Here is an 18914-nt window from a genome sequence, read left to right on the forward strand (position 1 = left end):
AGGATGGAAATTTGAGGTCTCCCCCAGACCTGTATCATTCATGTGCATTTTCTTTACATGTCTCATTGGGCTGGCCTCCATCCTCCCACCTCCCACTGCCATCATGGAAATCATCTCTCACAAGGCCAAACAGCCCATATAATCCCCTGGACTTTGGCCAATAGTGGGTTCCATAAGGACTCCCCTTGGTCTTTCACAGCATAGGACAATCAGGAGCTTGTTGCAAATACTCACTTGGGTGGAAGTCAAGGGAAAGCAATGAGAATATACATGAAGGGACCAATTCTCAAGACAACTGGTGGGCAAATGGACGCAAAATTAGCCCAAGACATGAGAGAATAACAAATACCTCCAAGAGTTTGGTCCTGGGGAAATGAAGGTTGTGCTATAAAAAGAACGTGAAAAGTTAGATCCAGTTTGGATATCTTGACTTTGAGATGCTGGGACATTCAAGTAGAATGCCAACAGAAGCATTAGGATTTTATTGGGGCGAGAGGTCAAAACCAGAGTCACACATTTATAAGCCATGTGCTTAACTGTGATGGTTACAGCTTGAGGTGAGCTTTCTTAGGATGAGAGAGCGGTGTGCCAAGGACTGAGAACTTTCAGGTTGAAAGGCTACAAGGGGGCCAGAAATGAGCACCATGGCTGGAGAGTTAAGAAGAAAGCCACAGTAAGGTAGTGTCATGAGCCAAGACTCAAAGAAGGTCCTTGGAGTTGGGCTTAAAGTTGTAGTTTCCCAAGCCCCCTCCACAAAACAACTCTGTGGTGATTTTAACACACCCAGTTATAGTATCCCAAATGAATCACTAGACACTTTGGCATAGTCGTTTTGTTCCTGTGAGAAGTGGGTTTGACTGGCTAGCCATATAAAGAAGAATGGAACTGGACCCCCTACCTCTCACCATTTACAAAAATTAACTCAAGATGGATTAAAGACTTAAATGTAAGACCTCAAACTATAAAAGTCCTAGAAGAAAACCTAGGAAAAACTCTCTGGATGTTGGCCAAGGCAAAACATTTATGACTAAGTCCTCGAAAGCAAATGCAACAAAAACAAAAATAGACAAATAGGACTTAATTAAACTAAAGAGCTTCTGGACAGCAGAAGTGGGTTTGACTTTGTCAATAAAGAGTTTCTACTTAAATCATCAAACATAGCTTAAAAACGTATTAACTGCATAGTTAAATATAAAACAGTTCCTATACAACCTTGTTTATTGCTAGATTAGATACATCGCATAGGTGGAATCCACATAGTAAGTACACAATGAGTACTAAATGTGTAATAGCATTTGCTCAACAAGTGGAACGCTGCAAATCTATGACCTTCTAGGTTTTGGTCCCATTTCAGTTGAAAAGGGAAAATGAACAATTATGAGTTCCTTCATAATTTAAACTCTGGTACCCAAACTACAACAAATGGTTAAAAGCCTGGGCTTTGGAGTCACCCACATGTGATTCAGAATTCTGGCCTCATTAGTTAACTACTTGTGAATATTTGGACAAGTTACTTAACATCTCTGAGTTTCCTCATCTATAAAATGGAATACTAATTGTACATCAGCCATGGAGTTGCTGATAGAATTGAATAAGATACTTAAATAAAAATTTTCAAGTAATGTACTTAGATAGCTAAGAAGCACATTCTGTAAATGTTAGCAAATAATTTTATCAGTATCATTATTACTGCTGCCTTTTATAGGAGAAAAATTTCCAAGTCCATATGTGTTTTTCTCATTAACTTAAGTGACTTGACCTACCCAAAGTCTGGTACAGGTTATTTCTGCAATAGTATGTTCAAAATCAGAAATATCATGCACTGATTTTAGGTCATAGAGCTATTTTAATTGATACTCATATCATCAAAGGTTGAAAATGTGATTATAATAACAAACAACAATAAAAGGTGCATGTTCAACATTACTTTCAAAATATATATAGATTTTCTTTCTTTGAAACAAACATAATTTTTAAAAATATCAGATTGTTTATGATATGAAGTCATGGTTACAGTCACGTTGCAATTTGCCATCTGTTCTTGTCCAAAATACAGGTCCAAGTTAAAGCCAGAATTGCAAAATGACAGTAAATGTCTGTTGGTCTTGTACAAAGCTCTTCTCAGTTAGACCATACTTAAACATGGAATATATTCATATAAAAATGAATGTAGAGTTAAACATGAAAATCAATCAATGCAATATATCACATTACTAGAACAATGGACAAAAACCACATGGACATCTCAATAGACATAGAAAAACCATTTCACAGAATCCAACATCTTTTTATGAAAAAAACACTCAACAAAATAGAAATAGAAAGGAACTTCCCCAACCTGAAAAAGTGCATCTATGCAAAGCCCACAGCTAACATCACGCATACTGGTGAAAGACTGAAAACTTTCCACCTAAGATCAAGAACCAAAAATGATGTACTGTCAGTTCTAGCCAGGGCAGTTAGGCAACAAAAATAAATAAAAGGCATCCAGATAGGAAAAGAAGAAGTAAGACCATTTCTATTATCAGATGATGTACTCATACATAGAAAATCCTAAGGAATACACTAAAACACTATTAGAATTAATAAATGAGTTCAGCAAGGTTGCAGCGTACAAGATCTGATGTATTTCTACAAACCAGTCATTAACAATGCAAAAATGAAATCAAGAAAAAAATCCATTTATAGTAGTATGAAAATGAAGCAAATACTTAGGAATAAATTTAACAAAAAAAGTGCAAGACTGATTATATATTGAAAACTACAAGATACTGTTGAAAGAAATTGTTAAAGACCTAAACGAATGGAAAGACATCCTGTATTCATGAAATGGAAGATTTAGCATTGTTCGAATGGCAATATATTTGCAAAGCAATCTGTAGATTAAGTACAATCTATATAGAATTCAACCTGTCTTTTTTGCAGGAATGAACAGGGAAGCCAGAGTAGCCAAAATAATTTTTAAAAAGATTTCTCATTTCAAAACTTACTACAGAGCTGTAGTAACCAAAATATTGTGATACAGGCATAAAGACAGACATAAAGACCGATGGAATAGAACACAGAGCCCAAAAATAAACCCTAACATATATGGTCAAATAATTTTCTTTTTATTATTATTATTATTATTATTATACTTTAAGTTCTAGGGTACATGTGCATAACGTGCAGGTTTGTTACATATGTATACTTGTGCCATGTTGCTGTGCTGCACCAATCAACTCGTCAGCACCCATCAACTCGTCATTTACATCAGGTATAATTCCCAATGCAGTCCCTCCCCTCTCCCCGCTCCCCGTGATAGGCCCCAGTGTGTGATGTTCCCCTTCCCAAGTCCAAGTGATCTCATTGTTCAGTTCCCACCTATGAGTGAGAACATGCGGTGTTTGGTTTTCTGTTCTTGTGATAGTTTGCTAAGAATGATGGTTTCCAGCTGCATCCATGTCCCTACAAAGGACATAAACTCATCCTTTTTTATGGCTGCATAGTATTCCATGGTGTATATGTGCCACATTTTCTCATTTCAAAACTTACTACAGAGCTGTAGTAACCAAAATATTGTGATATAGGCGTAAAGACAGACATAAAGACCGATGGAATAGAACACAGAGCCCAAAAATAAACCCTAACATATATGGTCAAATAATTTTCAATAAAGATACCGAAACCATTCGGTGGGGAAGGAACAAGCCTTCCAGTAAACGGTGCTGGGGAAACTGGATATCCACATGCCAAACAATGAAGTTGGACCCTTACCTTGCACCATGTATAAAAGTTAACTCAGAATGAATCAAAGACCTGCACAGAAGACCTAGAACTATAAAATTCATAGAAAATGTAGAGGAAAAGCTTCACGATATTGGGTCTGGCAATGATTTCTTGGATATATACCAAAGGTACAGATAACAAATGAAAAAAATAGATAAATTGGAATTAAAAACTTTTCTGCATCAAAGGACACTATCAACAGAGTAAAAAGGCAACCTACAGAATGGGAGAAAATATTTGCAAATCACATGTATAATAAGAGATTACTAGCCAGACTATATAGAGAACTAAAATTCAACAACAGAAAACCCAACAACACAATTCAAAAATGGGCAAAGGACTTGAATAGGTGTTTCTCTAAAGAAAATGTACAAATGGCCATTAAGCGCATGAAAAGATGCACAGCATCATTAGTCATTAGGAACATTAACATCAAAACCACAAAGTACAGGACGGGCATGGTGACTCATGCCTCTAATCCCAACACTTTAGGAGGCCAAAGTGGGAAGATTGCTTGAGGCCAGGAGTTCAAGCCCAGCCTAGTCAACATTGCAAGACCCCGTCTCTCTCTCTCTCTCTCTCTCATATATATATATATTTATATTTATCTATTTACATAAATATATATAACTATATATTTAAAACTGTATATTTATATTATTTAAAATTATATACTATATATATTTATATATATATTTAAAACTATATATATATATTTAAAACTATAAGGTACCACTTCACCCACTAGGATAGATAATTGGGGAAAAAAAAGTAAAAAGAAAACTAGTGCTGACAACGATGTGGGGAAATTGAAGCCCCAATCATTGCTGGTGGGAACTTAAATTGGTACAACCCCTGTGGGAAACAATTGGAAGGTCTTCCAAATGCTAAACATAGGAGTTACCATATGATCCAACAATCCACTGCTAGTTATATGTCCAAGAGAAGTGAAAACATACATTCACACAAAAATGTTATCCAAATGCTCATAACAACATTATTCATAACAGCCCAAAAATGTAAACAATTCAAATGTCCATCAACTGATGAATAAACAAAATGTGGTATATACATACAATGGAATATTATTCAGTTATTAAAAAGAAATGAAATAGTCATACATATTACAACATTGATAAACCTTTAAATCATTATGCTGAGTGAAAGAAGCCAGACACAAAAGGCCACATATTCTATGATCCCATTATATGAAATGTCCAGCATGGGGCAAATCCTTAGGGATAGAAGGTAGACTAGTAGTTGTCAGGGCCTGGGTGAGAGGGACTGGGGGAATGGAGTGATGGCCAACATATACAGGGTTACATGTTTTAGGAGGTGATCTACATGTTCTGAAATTGATTATGGTGATAGTTACACAACTCTGAATATACTAAAAACCACTGAATTGTACACTTTTTTTTTTTTTGTTCTTGTTTTTTAAAAAATACAGAATGCTTCACAAATGTATATGTCATCCTTGCGCAGGGGCCATGCTAATCTTCTCTGTATCATTCCAATTTTAGTATATATGCTGCTGAAGTGAGCACAAATTGTATACTTTAAACTATACACCTTAGAAAGTTTAAAAAAAAAAAGAGAGACAGGGTCTCACTCTGTCGCCCAAGTTCGAGTGTGGTGGTGCAATCATAGCCCACTGCAGTCTCAAACTCCTGGGCTCAGGTGCCCCTCCCACCTCAGCCTCTCAAAGTGCTGGGATTATAGATGCGAGCTACTGTGCCCAGCCTAGAAAATAAATGTTACAGCATGTGAATTATATCTCAGTTTAAAAAAAGAATGAACATAAATAGCTCAGCAGTGTTTTAGCATGAAAGAATTTAACTCTGAGAATGTTCTGACATCTTGATGGGGTGTGATAATAATGCCACAGTGGAAGGGATGTGAATATTAACAGAAAAAAAAAAACTGTTTCCTCTACACTCACAACACTTCCGACACCAAATGTGTGGGGGTTTTCCACACCAACGATCTGTTCTCCGTCTCTCCTTTCATGAACTGGGTGTTTTATAACACAATTCTGACATTTTCCACCCGGAGCTAGCATCAGACACCACGGGTTAAGTAGGGGCTCAGTGCCACAGGACTGCTCCCACGTCAGACACCAATCACAAGTCCTGGGCCTTTGGTATTTCTGACCAAATTGGCTACAAATGGGGGTCTTCATGACTCTCTTCTGAGGTTCAATCATTTGCTCTAATGGGCTCACAGAACTCAGGGAAACACTTTACTTATTTTACCAGTTTATGATAAAGGACGCATATGAACAGCCAGATGAAGAGGTGCATAGAGCAACGTGTGGGGAAAGAGGTATGAAGATTCCATACCCTCTCTGGATGACCACCTTCCCAGCACCTCCTTGTGTTCATTCACCCAGAAGCTCTGTGTACCTCATAGTTGAGGAATTTTTATTGAGGCTTCATCACCTCAGCGTGATTAATTTAGTCAGTCTTCAGTTCTTTTCCCCTCCCCAGAGGATGGTGGGTGGGGCTTAAAGTTCCAAGCTTGTAATCATGCCTTGGTTTTTCTGGTGCGCAGCCCTCATCTTGAAGCTATCCAGGAGCCCACCAAGAGTTACCTCATTAGAACAAAAGACACTCCTATCACTAGGAAACTCTAAGGGATTTAGGACCATAGAAGAGGGAAAAAAGATGCTCCTAGAGTTTTAGGAGCCCTATGTCAGGAACTGGGAGCAGAGACCATATATATATATATCTTTTTTTTATTTTATTGTGTCACACATATTCTTTTCATAGAGGGAAGAGCTGAAGAGTTAAAAACAGCCTTTTTTTTTTGGTGTTTTGGGGAAGCGGGGTCTTTTTTCAATGGGGGGATTCTTTAGTACAGTGTGTGGCAAGATGATACAGACATTTCTTTTTATAAGAAGAGTAAGTGAGGTATCACTTGGGATCTTAAAAAATACTTTCTTTTTATTATTGTGGGCACCACACCAAAGGGTGCAAGTTGCAGGTTATAAAAACAAAGCAAAAGTTTCCATAGCCTGAAATGGTTGGAAATATGACTGAGTCTCCTCGTTAAGCTTCTAAGATGAAAGGCTCCAGAATTCCTTCTTCCTCTTGCAAATGTTAAATTAATGATGATAATAAGATGACTGACTATTGAGGGCTGAATATGTAGTAAACATTTACATGTATTTTCTTGTTTTAATTTCCCCATCATCACTGTGACATACCCATAGTTATTTAGAACATATCCAAGGTCATGAAGCAAATCAGCAACTGAGTTGGGCTGCGATCACACATATTAGTCCCAAGATCCCACTCTACATCTACTCTGGGGGAGCTGCCCCCAGGAGCTTACAGCACCTGAGATCCTAACCACACCAGTAAGGGAGGCAGTGGAGTATGGAGACAATGCCCTGGACTGGGAGTCAGGGTCCCCAAGTTCTGGTCCACCTTTGCCACTAATCAGCTCTGTGACCCTGGGCAAGAAGCTTGGGCAAGAAGCTCAGAGGCATGGTTTTCTGATGTGTAAAGTGTGGAAAATTCATCCCAGCTCTCCCTGTAGTTCCTTCCAATTCAGGCATTCGGCCCGAGTCCTGCCTCTTTCACCCTCTGATTGTCATTTGTGTACTGAGACTAAAAGGAAGAAAACCTTCGAGTCAGTGTAGGCTGGTGATTTCAAGATGCTGGACTTTGGTGTTGGACCGATGTGGCACTGGTTCCATTACTTATCTCAGTGTGATGTTGAGCAAGTTCTTTAATTGTGTCCCCATCTGCTAATGGGAATAACAACAGCATGGGGTGCTGTGCTGTCTACATAGAGTGGTTGTGAGGATAGAGTGAGATCTTGGTAGAGAGTTTTAATGCAATTGCTGGCACATTGTAAGTACTGGGATGTTATATTATTATATGTTAAATAATATTATAATTTTTTATGATGATGGTTGTTGATTGTTACAAAACAGAGACACAGAATCCTTTCAGAATAATTAGTGTAGTTTAAATAGTTCACCCAGGTCAGACTTTGGAGCTCAGATTGCCTGCTTAGGCTGAATTTTGAAACCATTCCATATCTAGAAGGTCAGCCATACCTCAAGACTATGCTGCTGGGTAAGAGGGCATCAGATTGTCACCAAAAACACTCCAGAGTTCCCCCTCTTGTAAACTTTGAGTCAGTGATGCCATCTTCCCCTATATGAGACAACATACTATTACAACTTACCATATGAATTTTGACTCACATATTCTTTTTTACCCAATGTAATCAGAAATAGATGAGTGATCAGTGAGTATTGATAAAACAGTTAGTTAATGTGCTATAAAAGGAATAGATGAGAAAATGCTGCTCCCTGGAAATTTCCCAATGCGGGTAGGGAATTTTTCTCTTTCAATGTTATTTAACATAGTAAGCATAGATAAAGTTATATTTACAAGATTGTTTATCACAGTGTTATTATAATGGTAAAAAGATGTAAATATAACATAAAGAGCCATCAAAAATCTAGTATTACAAGAATAACCTCAGAGTTGGGGGAAAAGTGCATTATAGAGTTTTTTTAAGCTAGAAAAGAATGTGTTCTCTGATCCTAATTTTGTGAATATTGCATGTATTTATAGATAAATATGAAATGCAACAACAAAAGTATTAGCAGAGGTTACCTCTGGGTATAAGATTATTATTTTAAATTTTGTTTTTTGTTTTTTTTTTGAGATGGAGTTTCGCTCTCGTTGCCCAGGCTGGAGTGCAATGGCGCAATCTCGGCTCACCACAACCTCCGCCTCCTGGGTTTAAGCGATTCTCCCGCCTCAGCCTCCCGCAAATTTTCTTCTTTATACTTCTTTATATTTTCTACGTTTTGCACAGTGAGCAAAAGTTGTTTTTTTGTTAATGAAGATTCTATCAGCTTTTTTCTTTTTGCTCTAAGGCTCTTCTGTCTGGTAGATTGTTTCATCTAAATATGTCTTAACTCTCAGTTTGAATATATTGGGTTTTTTTTTTTTTTCTCTTTTAAGTACTGACTTAGAAGTAATATGCTTCATTGATTTTATGAGCTCATCTTTTTCATGTAATGTTCAGGACAAGCCAGACACATTTGTTGCAAGATTGATTTTGTTACTTTGAAAACCAATAACAGATAATAAGATAAAATCACCAATTAACTAACCTTTTTCTAAACCCATCGCTTCCCTGTTGAAAGCAATTCTCAGCTCTTCCTGAGATTTAGTGTATTTAAGTCAGCTCCGAATCTTCTATAAGAAGAAATCAATGTTCTTCTCTCTCTGTCTTATTTTATGTAATTAGAATTGCACCACTAAAGGACTATTAAATGTGCAATTGAGAATCTAATACTTTAAAAAAGTCTACAAAATTAATTCAGAGCAAAGGAAAATGGATAGAGTAGATAAAATAAGTTTTTCCTACTTTCTTCTCTAATTGTAACTTAAAATAACTTTAAAAAAAAAACAATATTACCATATATATTGGGAAAAAAATCTGAACAGGCCAAAAGCTGAACCAGTTTTTTGACCATGAGAAGATTGAGATTTTGTTGCCTTGAATTTTTTGGATATCATTTTGATTTTTTTTTTTTTTTTTGAGACGGAGTCTCACTCTGTTGCCCAGGCTGGAATGCAGTGGTGTCATCTCAGCTTACTGCAACCTCTGCCTCCTGGGTTCAAGTGATTCTTGTGCCTCAGCCTCCCAAGTAGCTGGGATTACAGGTGCCCACCACCTCGCCTGGCCTCTTTTTGTATTTTTAGTAGAGACGGGATTTCACCGTGTTGGCAAGGCTGGTCTCCACCTCCTGATATCAGTTGATCCACCCTCCTCAGCCTCCCAAAGTGCTGGGATTACAGGTGTGAGCCACTGTGCACGGCCCATTTTGATCTATTTTTAAAAGTACTGTCATATGTGCATTACAAAAAAGTTGAGCAAAACAGAACTGTGTAAGAGATACACTATTATTTGGTGTGCACTGGACAGGATATGCAACATATACCTATATTTACAAAATTATTTTTCCCCTCAATAGGATAAGATTCCATTGTTCTCAACTTGCTTTTTTGTCCTCAATATTTTATGAAATAAATTCAATTTCAGTACATATAAATTTACCTCACTTGGTCTATATTTTTGCAAGAGTTTCTGTTGGATAATATTGTAGAAGCAAGATTTCTAGTACAAAGAATAGACATGCTTAAAATTTTGTTTTGCCTCTCAAGAAAGCTTGTACCCATTTCACCACCCCTCATATGGAATGGGAATGAAAGATACAGTTTCTGACACATAGGCACATGGAGATTCTCCCAGGTTTTGATAGGATATAATTTAAAATCACGATCAGAAGGTTGCTCAGCTGGCTTGGGGAGGAGATGCCTTCTAAAGTCAGAATCCTGTAAGGTATTCCTACCTAACTCTTCAACTCCATTCTCTACCCAGAAGAGAAAAAACCTGTGTGTGTGTGTGTGTGTGTGTGTGTGTAGAAATATGTCTCCTCTGCAAAGGATGCCTCAAAATGCTGAGCGTAACAGAGGGCAGATTTTGGAGTCAGAGCTGCAATTAAATTTCAGCCCTGTCTCTCAATAGCAGGGTGTCTTTAAGCAAAATGTTTAACGTTTCTGACCTGTGTTTTATCGTCTGTAGCAGGGGGATAATCACAACACCATACAGGGTTCACTGTGAGAATTAAATGTGTTACTTAACACAAAGGGCTAATAAATGGTGAGGACTAAGAGCTCAATTAATGGCGACCATTGAGACTTGAGAAAGGGTGATGATGACCAAGCCAAGGGCACCTTGGAGGGTAAAGTTTTGCCCACTTTTGCAGAAAACGTGAGACAATCACTAACAGTCTAGTTAAGATATGCTATGTGGGCCAGGCACAGTAGCTCACACCTGTAATCCTAGCACTTTGGGAGGCCGAGGCCGGTGGATCACCTGAGGGCAGGAGTTCAAGACCAGCCTGGCGAAACCCTGTCTCTACTAAAAAATGCAAATATTAGCTGGCATGGTGACACATGCCTGTAATCCTGGCTACTTGGGAGACTGAGGCTGGAGAATCGCTTGAACCCGGGAGGCCACTGTACTCTAGCCTGGGCGACATAGCAAGACATCGTCTCAAAAAAAAAAAGATATGCTATGTAACACTACAGCTTCCCCACCCACATCCTGGAACCCTGTTTGATTTTCACCATAACAATTTTATCACTTTCTCATATGCATCATTACTCATTTACTGTGCTTATTGTTTATCTCCTTTCTTAGGTGTTCCATATGAACAAAACTTTGTTCTTGTTCACTAAATTTCAACATCAGGATAGCTGAAAACAAAGCCTGGCACATAGTAGGCACCCTTTTTTTGTTTGTTTGTTTTTTTGAGACAGAGTCTTGCTCTGTCGCCCAGGCTGGAGGGCAGTGGCGCGATCTCCGCTCATTGCAAGCTCCGCCGCCTCCCGGGTTCACGCCATTCTCCTGCCTCAGCCTCCTGAGAAGCTGGGACTACAGGCGCCCGCCACCACGCCGGGCTAATTTTTTTTTTTTTTTTTGTATTTTTAGTACAGACAGGGTTTCACCGTGTTTGCCAGGATGGTCTCGATCTCCTGACCTCGTGATCCACCCGCCTTGGCCTCCCAAAGTGCTGGGATTACAGGCGTGAGCCACCATGCCTGGCCCGTAGTAGGCACTCTTAATGAATGAATTTCTCCTTAACATTTCTGAAACCCATTCAGATGTATTGGCAGCTAATAATGCCAGCCCTTGGACACTGAGCATGCCCAGAATAACCCAGGCTCAGCTTGGGATAACACAGAGGACTGGGCCAGAAGCTAGAAACTCCAGGTTCTCTCTTAGCTTTTGCCAGTTCTGGGGCTGACCACTCACAAGCTGGATTTTTGGGCAATTCATGTAACAACTGAACTCAAGCTTTATTTAAAAAAAAAAAAAAAAAACTGAAATTAGCAAAATTAGCAATGGCTACCTGTCATGACTCCCTTACATTATGCAGGATTCTGTGGGATTATCTTATAAACTCTGGATTTTCATCTAGGGCATAGCAAGAAAAAAATGCTTTTACTTTTCATAGGGACCAAAAAGCAAAAAATAAATAAAAGAAAGAAAGAAATGGGAAATGGCAGGTTTTGCTGGACTCTAGCCCAAGCCCAAGGCTCTTGGGGGGATCAGGATCTGAACAAGCATTTTTAGAAACTACTAACCCTGGGGGAAGGGGTTCCCCAAAGGCACTGTACCCTAAGGCATTAGGTGGAAAATGCTCGTCAAATTTAGAGGCTTATGCCTTGGCCCTACCTAGTATTTCTGGGCTCTGCAATTTATGGATAGCTTCTGGGAATGGCAGCTTATAACTGAGGTCAGAGGCTGGCTATCACCTGCATGGACAGAGAGGAGAGGGGAGGGGAAGGGAAGGGAGGGCTCTGTGTGGTGGCAAGAGGGTTCTATAGCGGTGCTGCAGCTTCTCAGAGCAGTATCCCTCAAGCAAAGACTTGGCCTGGGATTCCCCTCCCTCAAGGTGGAATGATGTCTAGGTTGACCCGGAGACCCAAAAGTCTAGGATGCGTATGTGTTTTCATCCTCCCATCACCCCCATCTGCCTGTTTCTTCATGAGCCACACCTGTTCTCTAGTGCCTTCTAGAAAATAAAGCTTCCTTCCTGGCTTTCTACAGTGATGCTCCATCTCTCTTAGTATAGCATTCAGCCATGGGAAATAATTTACAAATTCCTAAATAATCCATAATCTCTCCCCTGCTTCTATCTTTACATAGGGTTCCAGCCACATGGCGAAGTAAGCCTCCTTGGAACCACCAACCTCACAAACTCCTTATGCTTCGTTTCCCCCAATGAGAATCTCTGAGTATGATGAGAAGCATTCTGAAGACACTGTAATCCCCATGTAAATGATATAGAGACAGACAACAAGGTTGAGGATGTGCTATGTGCTATGATACTATATTCCCCCTCGTGGGAATTATTAATGGCTTTGAGAAGTCCTGCAGTAAAAAAAAAAAAAAAAAAAAAAAAAAAAAAAAAAAGCCTGTTTAACTTTGTTTAACCCAGTAGTTCCCTAAATTACTAACTAAGAAACTGTACTTTGCATAAATTGAGTGTGACACACTTTGGAAAATACTGATTTAAAGTATAGGAACATTCGTGTGAACTCATGGGGAGGAAAGGAGAGCGTGCTTCTGAGTTTCTGAGTTTCTATGTGCTACGCATTATCACATAGTTGTAGTGGTTCAAGTGATGGTTCCAGACTGACCAAGGAAGGAAACTGTTTACCCTCTTGGTCAAATCTTTAACTTTGGAGTTTGAAGAGGTTATTTTATCAGATCACTCCAAGTAAACTAACACAGTAATTGATTTATTCTGAATTAAATCACTTGAGATGCATCTATAAACCAGAATGCCAATGTGGCAATATCCTGAGTGATCAGGAACATGAGCTCTTGAGTCAAATAGATCCCGCTCAAATCCCAGCTCTCTGACTCACTGCTTATATGACCATATGTGAGCCTTAGCTCTCTTATGAATAAAATATGGACAATAATACTATCTATGTCCTGAATTAATCTATATAAAGCACTTGGAACAGGAAACTTTATTTTTGAGCAGAGAATCAGAATGTGAAGTTACTGTATCTCATAGTAAATATTTCTAGACTGTGACAGTATCTAAAGATACAGTCTTCAATATGGTTTGACTCTTGTCCCCACCCAAATCTCATCTCAAATTGTAATCCCCACTTGTCAGAGTAGGGGCCTGGTGGGACATGATTGGATCATGGGGGCAGATTTCTCCCTTGCTGTTCTCATGATAGTGAGTGAGTTCTCATGAGACCTGATGGTTTTAAAGTGTGGCACTTCCCCCCACCCTCGTCCTCTCTCTCTCTCTCCTGCCACCATGTAAGATGCGCCTTGCTTCGCCTTCACCTTCTGCCATGATTGTAAGTTTCCTGAGGGCTCCCCAGCCATGCAGAACTGTGACTCAATTATACCTCTTTCCTTTATAAATTACTCAATCTTCAGTAGTTCTTTCAAGCAGTGTGAAAAGGGACTAACACAGCCTTACTCTTCTGTAGAATAACTTTTTTTTTGTTTTTATGAGACGGAGTTTCACTCTTGTTGCCCAGGCTGGCGTGTGATGATGCACCCTCCGCCCCCTGGATTCAAGTGATTCTACTGTCTCAACCTCCCGAGTAGCTGGGATTACAGGTGCTCACTGCCATGCCTGGCTAATTTTTTGTATTTTTAGTAGAGACAGGGTTTCATCATGTTTGCCGGGCTGGCCTCGAACTCCTGGCGTCAAGTGATCTGCCAGCCTCGGCCTCCCAAAGTGCTTGGATTACAAGAGTGAGCCGCCATGCCTGGCCTAGAATAACTATTAACTGAAGAGTATGGGACTGAGAGCAAACAATGAGGTGGGTAATTTTATTCACCAGAAACTTCTTAAAAAGAAAAGAGCCACAGTGTCCAGCGGGCTTTATGAACTTTGCTTCATGGATGATGAGGAAGGACCAGGGGTCCTAGAACTATTCAGTTTTTAATCCATCTTCCAGTGGCCCACGTTGTTAGAGAGCAAGGCTCAGAGGTGAGTTTCAGCTGAGCACTAGGGCAATGTGTCATGTGAAGAGGAAACAGGACATAATAAGGAGAGCTCAACAAGGATGAGGGAAAGTGGGAAGTGTTTTTTTTTTTAATTAAATTATTATTTTTTATTGTTATTATACTTTAAGTTCTAGGGTACATGTGTACAACGTGCAGGTTTGTTACATATGTATACACGTGCCATGTTGGTGTGCTGCACCCATTAACTCGTCATTTACATTAGGTATATCTCCTAATGCTATCCCTCCCCTCTCCCACCTCCCCACAATAGGACCCAGTATGTGATGTTCCCCTTCCTGTGTCCAAGTGATCTCATTGTTCAATTCCCACCTATGAGTGAGAACATGCGGTATTTGGTTTTCTGTTCTTGCGATAGTTTGCTGAGAATGACGGTTTCCAGCTGCATCCATGTCCCTACAAAGGACACGAACTCATCCTTTTTTATGGCTGCATAGTATTCCATGGTGTAGTGTTTTTAACAGCTGCTAAAAGTATGGAATGTTTAAAAGTAAGAAACAAAGAATTATGCCCCAAGAAGACTTCTGGGATGTTTTTCATGGTACATGATATGAAATCCCTGAGTAATCCAGCTTTAAGGAAACCTACGTGAAAGGTCAACATTGTTTCAAAGCTTCTAGCATTCAATTTGTGTTCCTTTGAGTGTGATGTTATACTTATACGGAGATACATGCTTATATTGGGACTGCCAGATTTATTAGGGTTACAATGACCAGGTTTCTTTCTATTCTTTAATTTATTTGGGTCTCTCTTATTGCTGTTTCCCACCAGTCACTAGACTTGTCATTCATTGTAACAGCATGTGATTCATACCTCAAGATATATTGCAGTTTCCCATATGACATCTTATCTTACATTATTTGCATATTATATTACATTATCTCTTCTCTTATATATTAGAGAAGTGACTGGAGTTATTTTTATTTCCTCTGCAGAGTGCTATAGTTTGAGATCATGTCTTAGAGTTGGTTACTTCTGAGAAGAGTTCCTATATTTGGCTAATTCCATTGTATATAAATTATCAGTATCTAGAAATTTCAGTTGGCCTTTTTCATCAAGTCACATTCAGATTCAATTTTCAGGAAACGTAGTCAGTTTCTAAACTATTCAGAAAGTTGGAGAGGGAGGCCATGTAGGGTAGATTTAAGCATCAACTTGATTTTAATTTTTTTTAATATAAGCTTAGATAAAACCAAATATAATTTGATAGTCTCCATTTTTTGCTGCAGAAGATTTTTGGTAATTTGGTCCAAAAGTTGTATTAAAATGCTTAGAGTCAACCAGAACCAACCTGGTTTCCATTTTTCTGTCCCATATCCTCAATGGTTTAGTAATTTGGACAGAGAGGATGGCCTGATTTTTTGATCAGAAGATATAGTGACCATACTCATGGAAGAAGGAATTAGGGACTGTGGGCTACCTGGTGTAGAAGGTACATAGTGAAGGGAAAGATAGAGAGGATTTGGAGTTTAAAGTATAAGGGATGTCCTATTTGTTAGTTTTTAAGGAAAAAGGAAACTGAACATTTGGGTATGCAAAGAAGTCAGTAGAAAGCGAGGGATTAAAGGTGGAGATAACCACTGAAGCAAGTTCTGGAAGAGACAAAGGTAGATTTAATCACAAACCTGGGTGGGCCTTGCAGAGGAGGAAGCACATGCCATTCTCAGGTAAGCAGAAGATGGAGAAAATGTAAGGCATCTGAATTGAAGGAGTTTCTGACATGACCTACACTATCACAGCATAGTTAAGAAACAGTTGAAAGACTGTAAGGAAAGCAAATGCAGGTTTGGGAGTGTGAGAAGAATAGAAAAGAGGATAGTGAGTTGTTTAGGAAAAAATAAATAAGTTTGTGTCGACTTTGAGCCACACTGAGGGCCTAGCTGAAGTTAGATAACAGGAATTAGCAACAGCCCCATCACTAAGCAGCATATTTGTCAGTGTCATCATACAGCAGCCCAGAAGCCAAGGAATGGCTGGTTTGAGTCTGCCCAGCATTGGGGATTGGGATGTGCCTGTGGTGGAAAGTCAAGTTGTCTTCTTCGGGAATCTCTGGCTGGTGAGTGCCATCTAAAATGCTTATCGTGGCACCAGACCAAGGCCAAAGAACTAGAAGTTTGCTGAGGACAGAGAAGTTTTACCAGAGAGAATAGAAGAGAAGAAAGAAGTCAAATTCAAGGATGATGACTTCAGAGTTTAATAATACAGACGTGAAGCAGTTTGGAGTGATAATTCCAAAGTTTTCTGCAACGGAGGTTTAGAAAAGAGTCAGAGAATACTGAGGTCTGAATGTGAAGGAAGTCATTCTTATGTACTTTGCTGTTAGCCAGTGTCCAGGCTGGATGACAGGTATTTCCAGGAAGAGAATGAGTGACATGAATATGTGACATTTCCCCAACTTAGGTGACCACAAAATTGTTTTTTCTTGCAAATGCCAGTATTCCAGAGATCATACTTTGGAAAACTCTGTTCTAGGGCTCATCATAGGCTTTCCGTTTGTCGAATGAATGAGTTACAGGTAAGAAGTTAAGAGGCAGCCTGGGAGGGTGTCAAAGAGAAGGCAAGTGTGGTGTCTCTAATTACAGGAATCATTTTGAGCCTAGGCATCCCTCACTCTGGTAGTTCCATCTCATGCACTGCCACCTTCTCTGCTGCATCTCTCTGTCACCTTCTTGCTACCAGTTGTGGGCCAGGAGTAAGATTTATTTATTTAGATACATCTTATTACCTATTCCTTTCTTATGTCTGTAGATGGTTCTGTTCTTGCAAACCCCCAAATAGATATCAATGAAATCAAAGTCGCTCTTTGGGGGTGAAGGGTTGGCAGAGAATACCATGACATTTTGAAACCTTTTGTCCAGAGAGTCTCTGGGTCCCCAGGTGTCCTGCCCATTTACACATAATATGCATATACATATTCCTCACCCCACAGCCTTCTTTCCTCTTCCATTGAAGTTGGCTATGCTTATACTCACCCTCATTTCATGTCACTCTGATGGTAGTTAGCAAAGGAAGATAAGGAGGCAAATGGTGTTTTACAAAGTATAGTAAACTGGTTGGGGAATGATGTGCTAGATTAATGCTGCTTCTGAAAATGGAAAAAAACAACCCTACCACCACCACCACCGCCACTCCAACCCCACCTCACTGGGTGACTAGAAGACAGACAGGACCAATATCAGAAAGGTCTTTGTAACAAGAAAGAAAAATAGTACAGAACTCTTCACTAAGCAGAGGATTTGGTTAAAGAACGTAGAAGATTTGGAATGGCTCTCAAGTAAATATCTGTTGCAGGGGATACCAGATTTGGTGTAACCACGACTTCTGTTGCTTTGTTTTAGAACGCCAGCCAGGCCCCTCTGTGGCCAATTCCAACACCCTCCCTTCAAGTTCAGCTGGTATCAGCAAGGAGCTGATTGATCTGCAGCCTCTCATCCAGTTCCCAGAGGAAGTCGCCAGCATCCTGATGGAGCAGGAGCAGAGTATTTACCGCAGGGTCTTGCCGGTCGACTACCTTTGCTTCTTAACACGGGACTTGGGCACTCCCGAATGCCAGAGGTCCCTGCCCTGCCTCAAAGCATCCATCTCAGCGTCGATTCTTACCACTCAGAATGGAGAGCACAATGCCCTTGAAGATCTGGTGATGCGGTTTAATGAGGTAAGAAGCCACTTTTTGATGTCTTGGTATTTGACTCACCCAGAAGTGATTTTCAAGCATACCTCCCCTTCTAGGTTTGTCTGTTCCTGATGTGTCTCTTTTCACTCTGTCTTGCCACTTCCATGATGGCTGTTTTTCTTTCCAGGCAAAGAGACAGACATCACATTGCAATCCTTCCTCTCACTGTACCCCAACTTGCCCTTAAGCCTAATTGATCTCAACTCCATTCCATAGCATTACCCAGTCCACCAATCCTAGTCCCTTTGGACACCCAGAATGCCAATCTCCAACCCCTTCCTCTCCCCCACCAACCCCTCATTCCCAAAGGTGCTTTTAAAACCACATGTCTCAATTTTGAGTCTTGACAGCATGATCCCTGACCACATTCGTATAACCAACCCCCTGACCCCCTTCTATTATTAGGACTCCCTCAGCAGAAACACCTAGGTCAGCAGAGCAGGCAGCAACCAGGGGGCAATTCACTGAGGCACAGTGAATCACCTTGGTTCTCTCTCTGCATCCCATGAAGATCCTCAGCCCCAGAATGTCACTCCAAAGCCTCTGAGACTACATCAGAAGCTAGTTCTGAAGAAGACAGGTGTGACTGGAGTCTGGGAATACTTAGGACAAAGTCATTGTGTGGGGATCTAGGGACTCACTGGGAGATCAAGAGCCACTGGCTGACATCCCTATGGCCCTGGGGCAGGGAAGAGCGGCAGGAAGGAGCAGGGAGTCTCCATGTAGTGCTAGGGTCTGGCTGACTGCATTCTTGGACTTAGAAGGCACTTTCTCTTAGTAATGTAACCCATACCCAGAGTTTTCTATTCTACATTTTATGTTTTAGACTTAATTTCTTTTGTTTTGTGTATTCAATCACAAA

General features: G+C 40.0%; 1 protein-coding gene and 1 non-coding gene across 3 annotated transcripts in view; one reads left to right on the forward strand and one right to left on the reverse strand.

Annotated features, from left to right (window-relative positions):
- The window catches only part of PLCE1 (phospholipase C epsilon 1), a 346476-nt gene that overhangs the window by 173062 nt on the left and 154500 nt on the right, over positions 1-18914 (forward strand). For both annotated transcript variants that reach the window (XM_007963605.3, XM_007963609.3), the window contains one exon: positions 17718-18034. In XM_007963605.3, the coding sequence (XP_007961796.3) occupies positions 17718-18034 (317 nt within the window). The remainder of the gene's footprint in view (positions 1-17717; positions 18035-18914) is intronic.
- LOC119628261 (U6 spliceosomal RNA) lies at positions 5209-5315 on the reverse strand. The gene has a single exon (XR_005244550.1). It is a non-coding gene; the product is annotated as a U6 spliceosomal RNA (small nuclear RNA).

The sequence above is a fragment of the Chlorocebus sabaeus genome, chromosome 9 (assembly GCF_047675955.1).
Source record: "Chlorocebus sabaeus isolate Y175 chromosome 9, mChlSab1.0.hap1, whole genome shotgun sequence".
In the NCBI taxonomy this organism is placed as follows: Eukaryota; Metazoa; Chordata; class Mammalia; order Primates; family Cercopithecidae; genus Chlorocebus; species Chlorocebus sabaeus.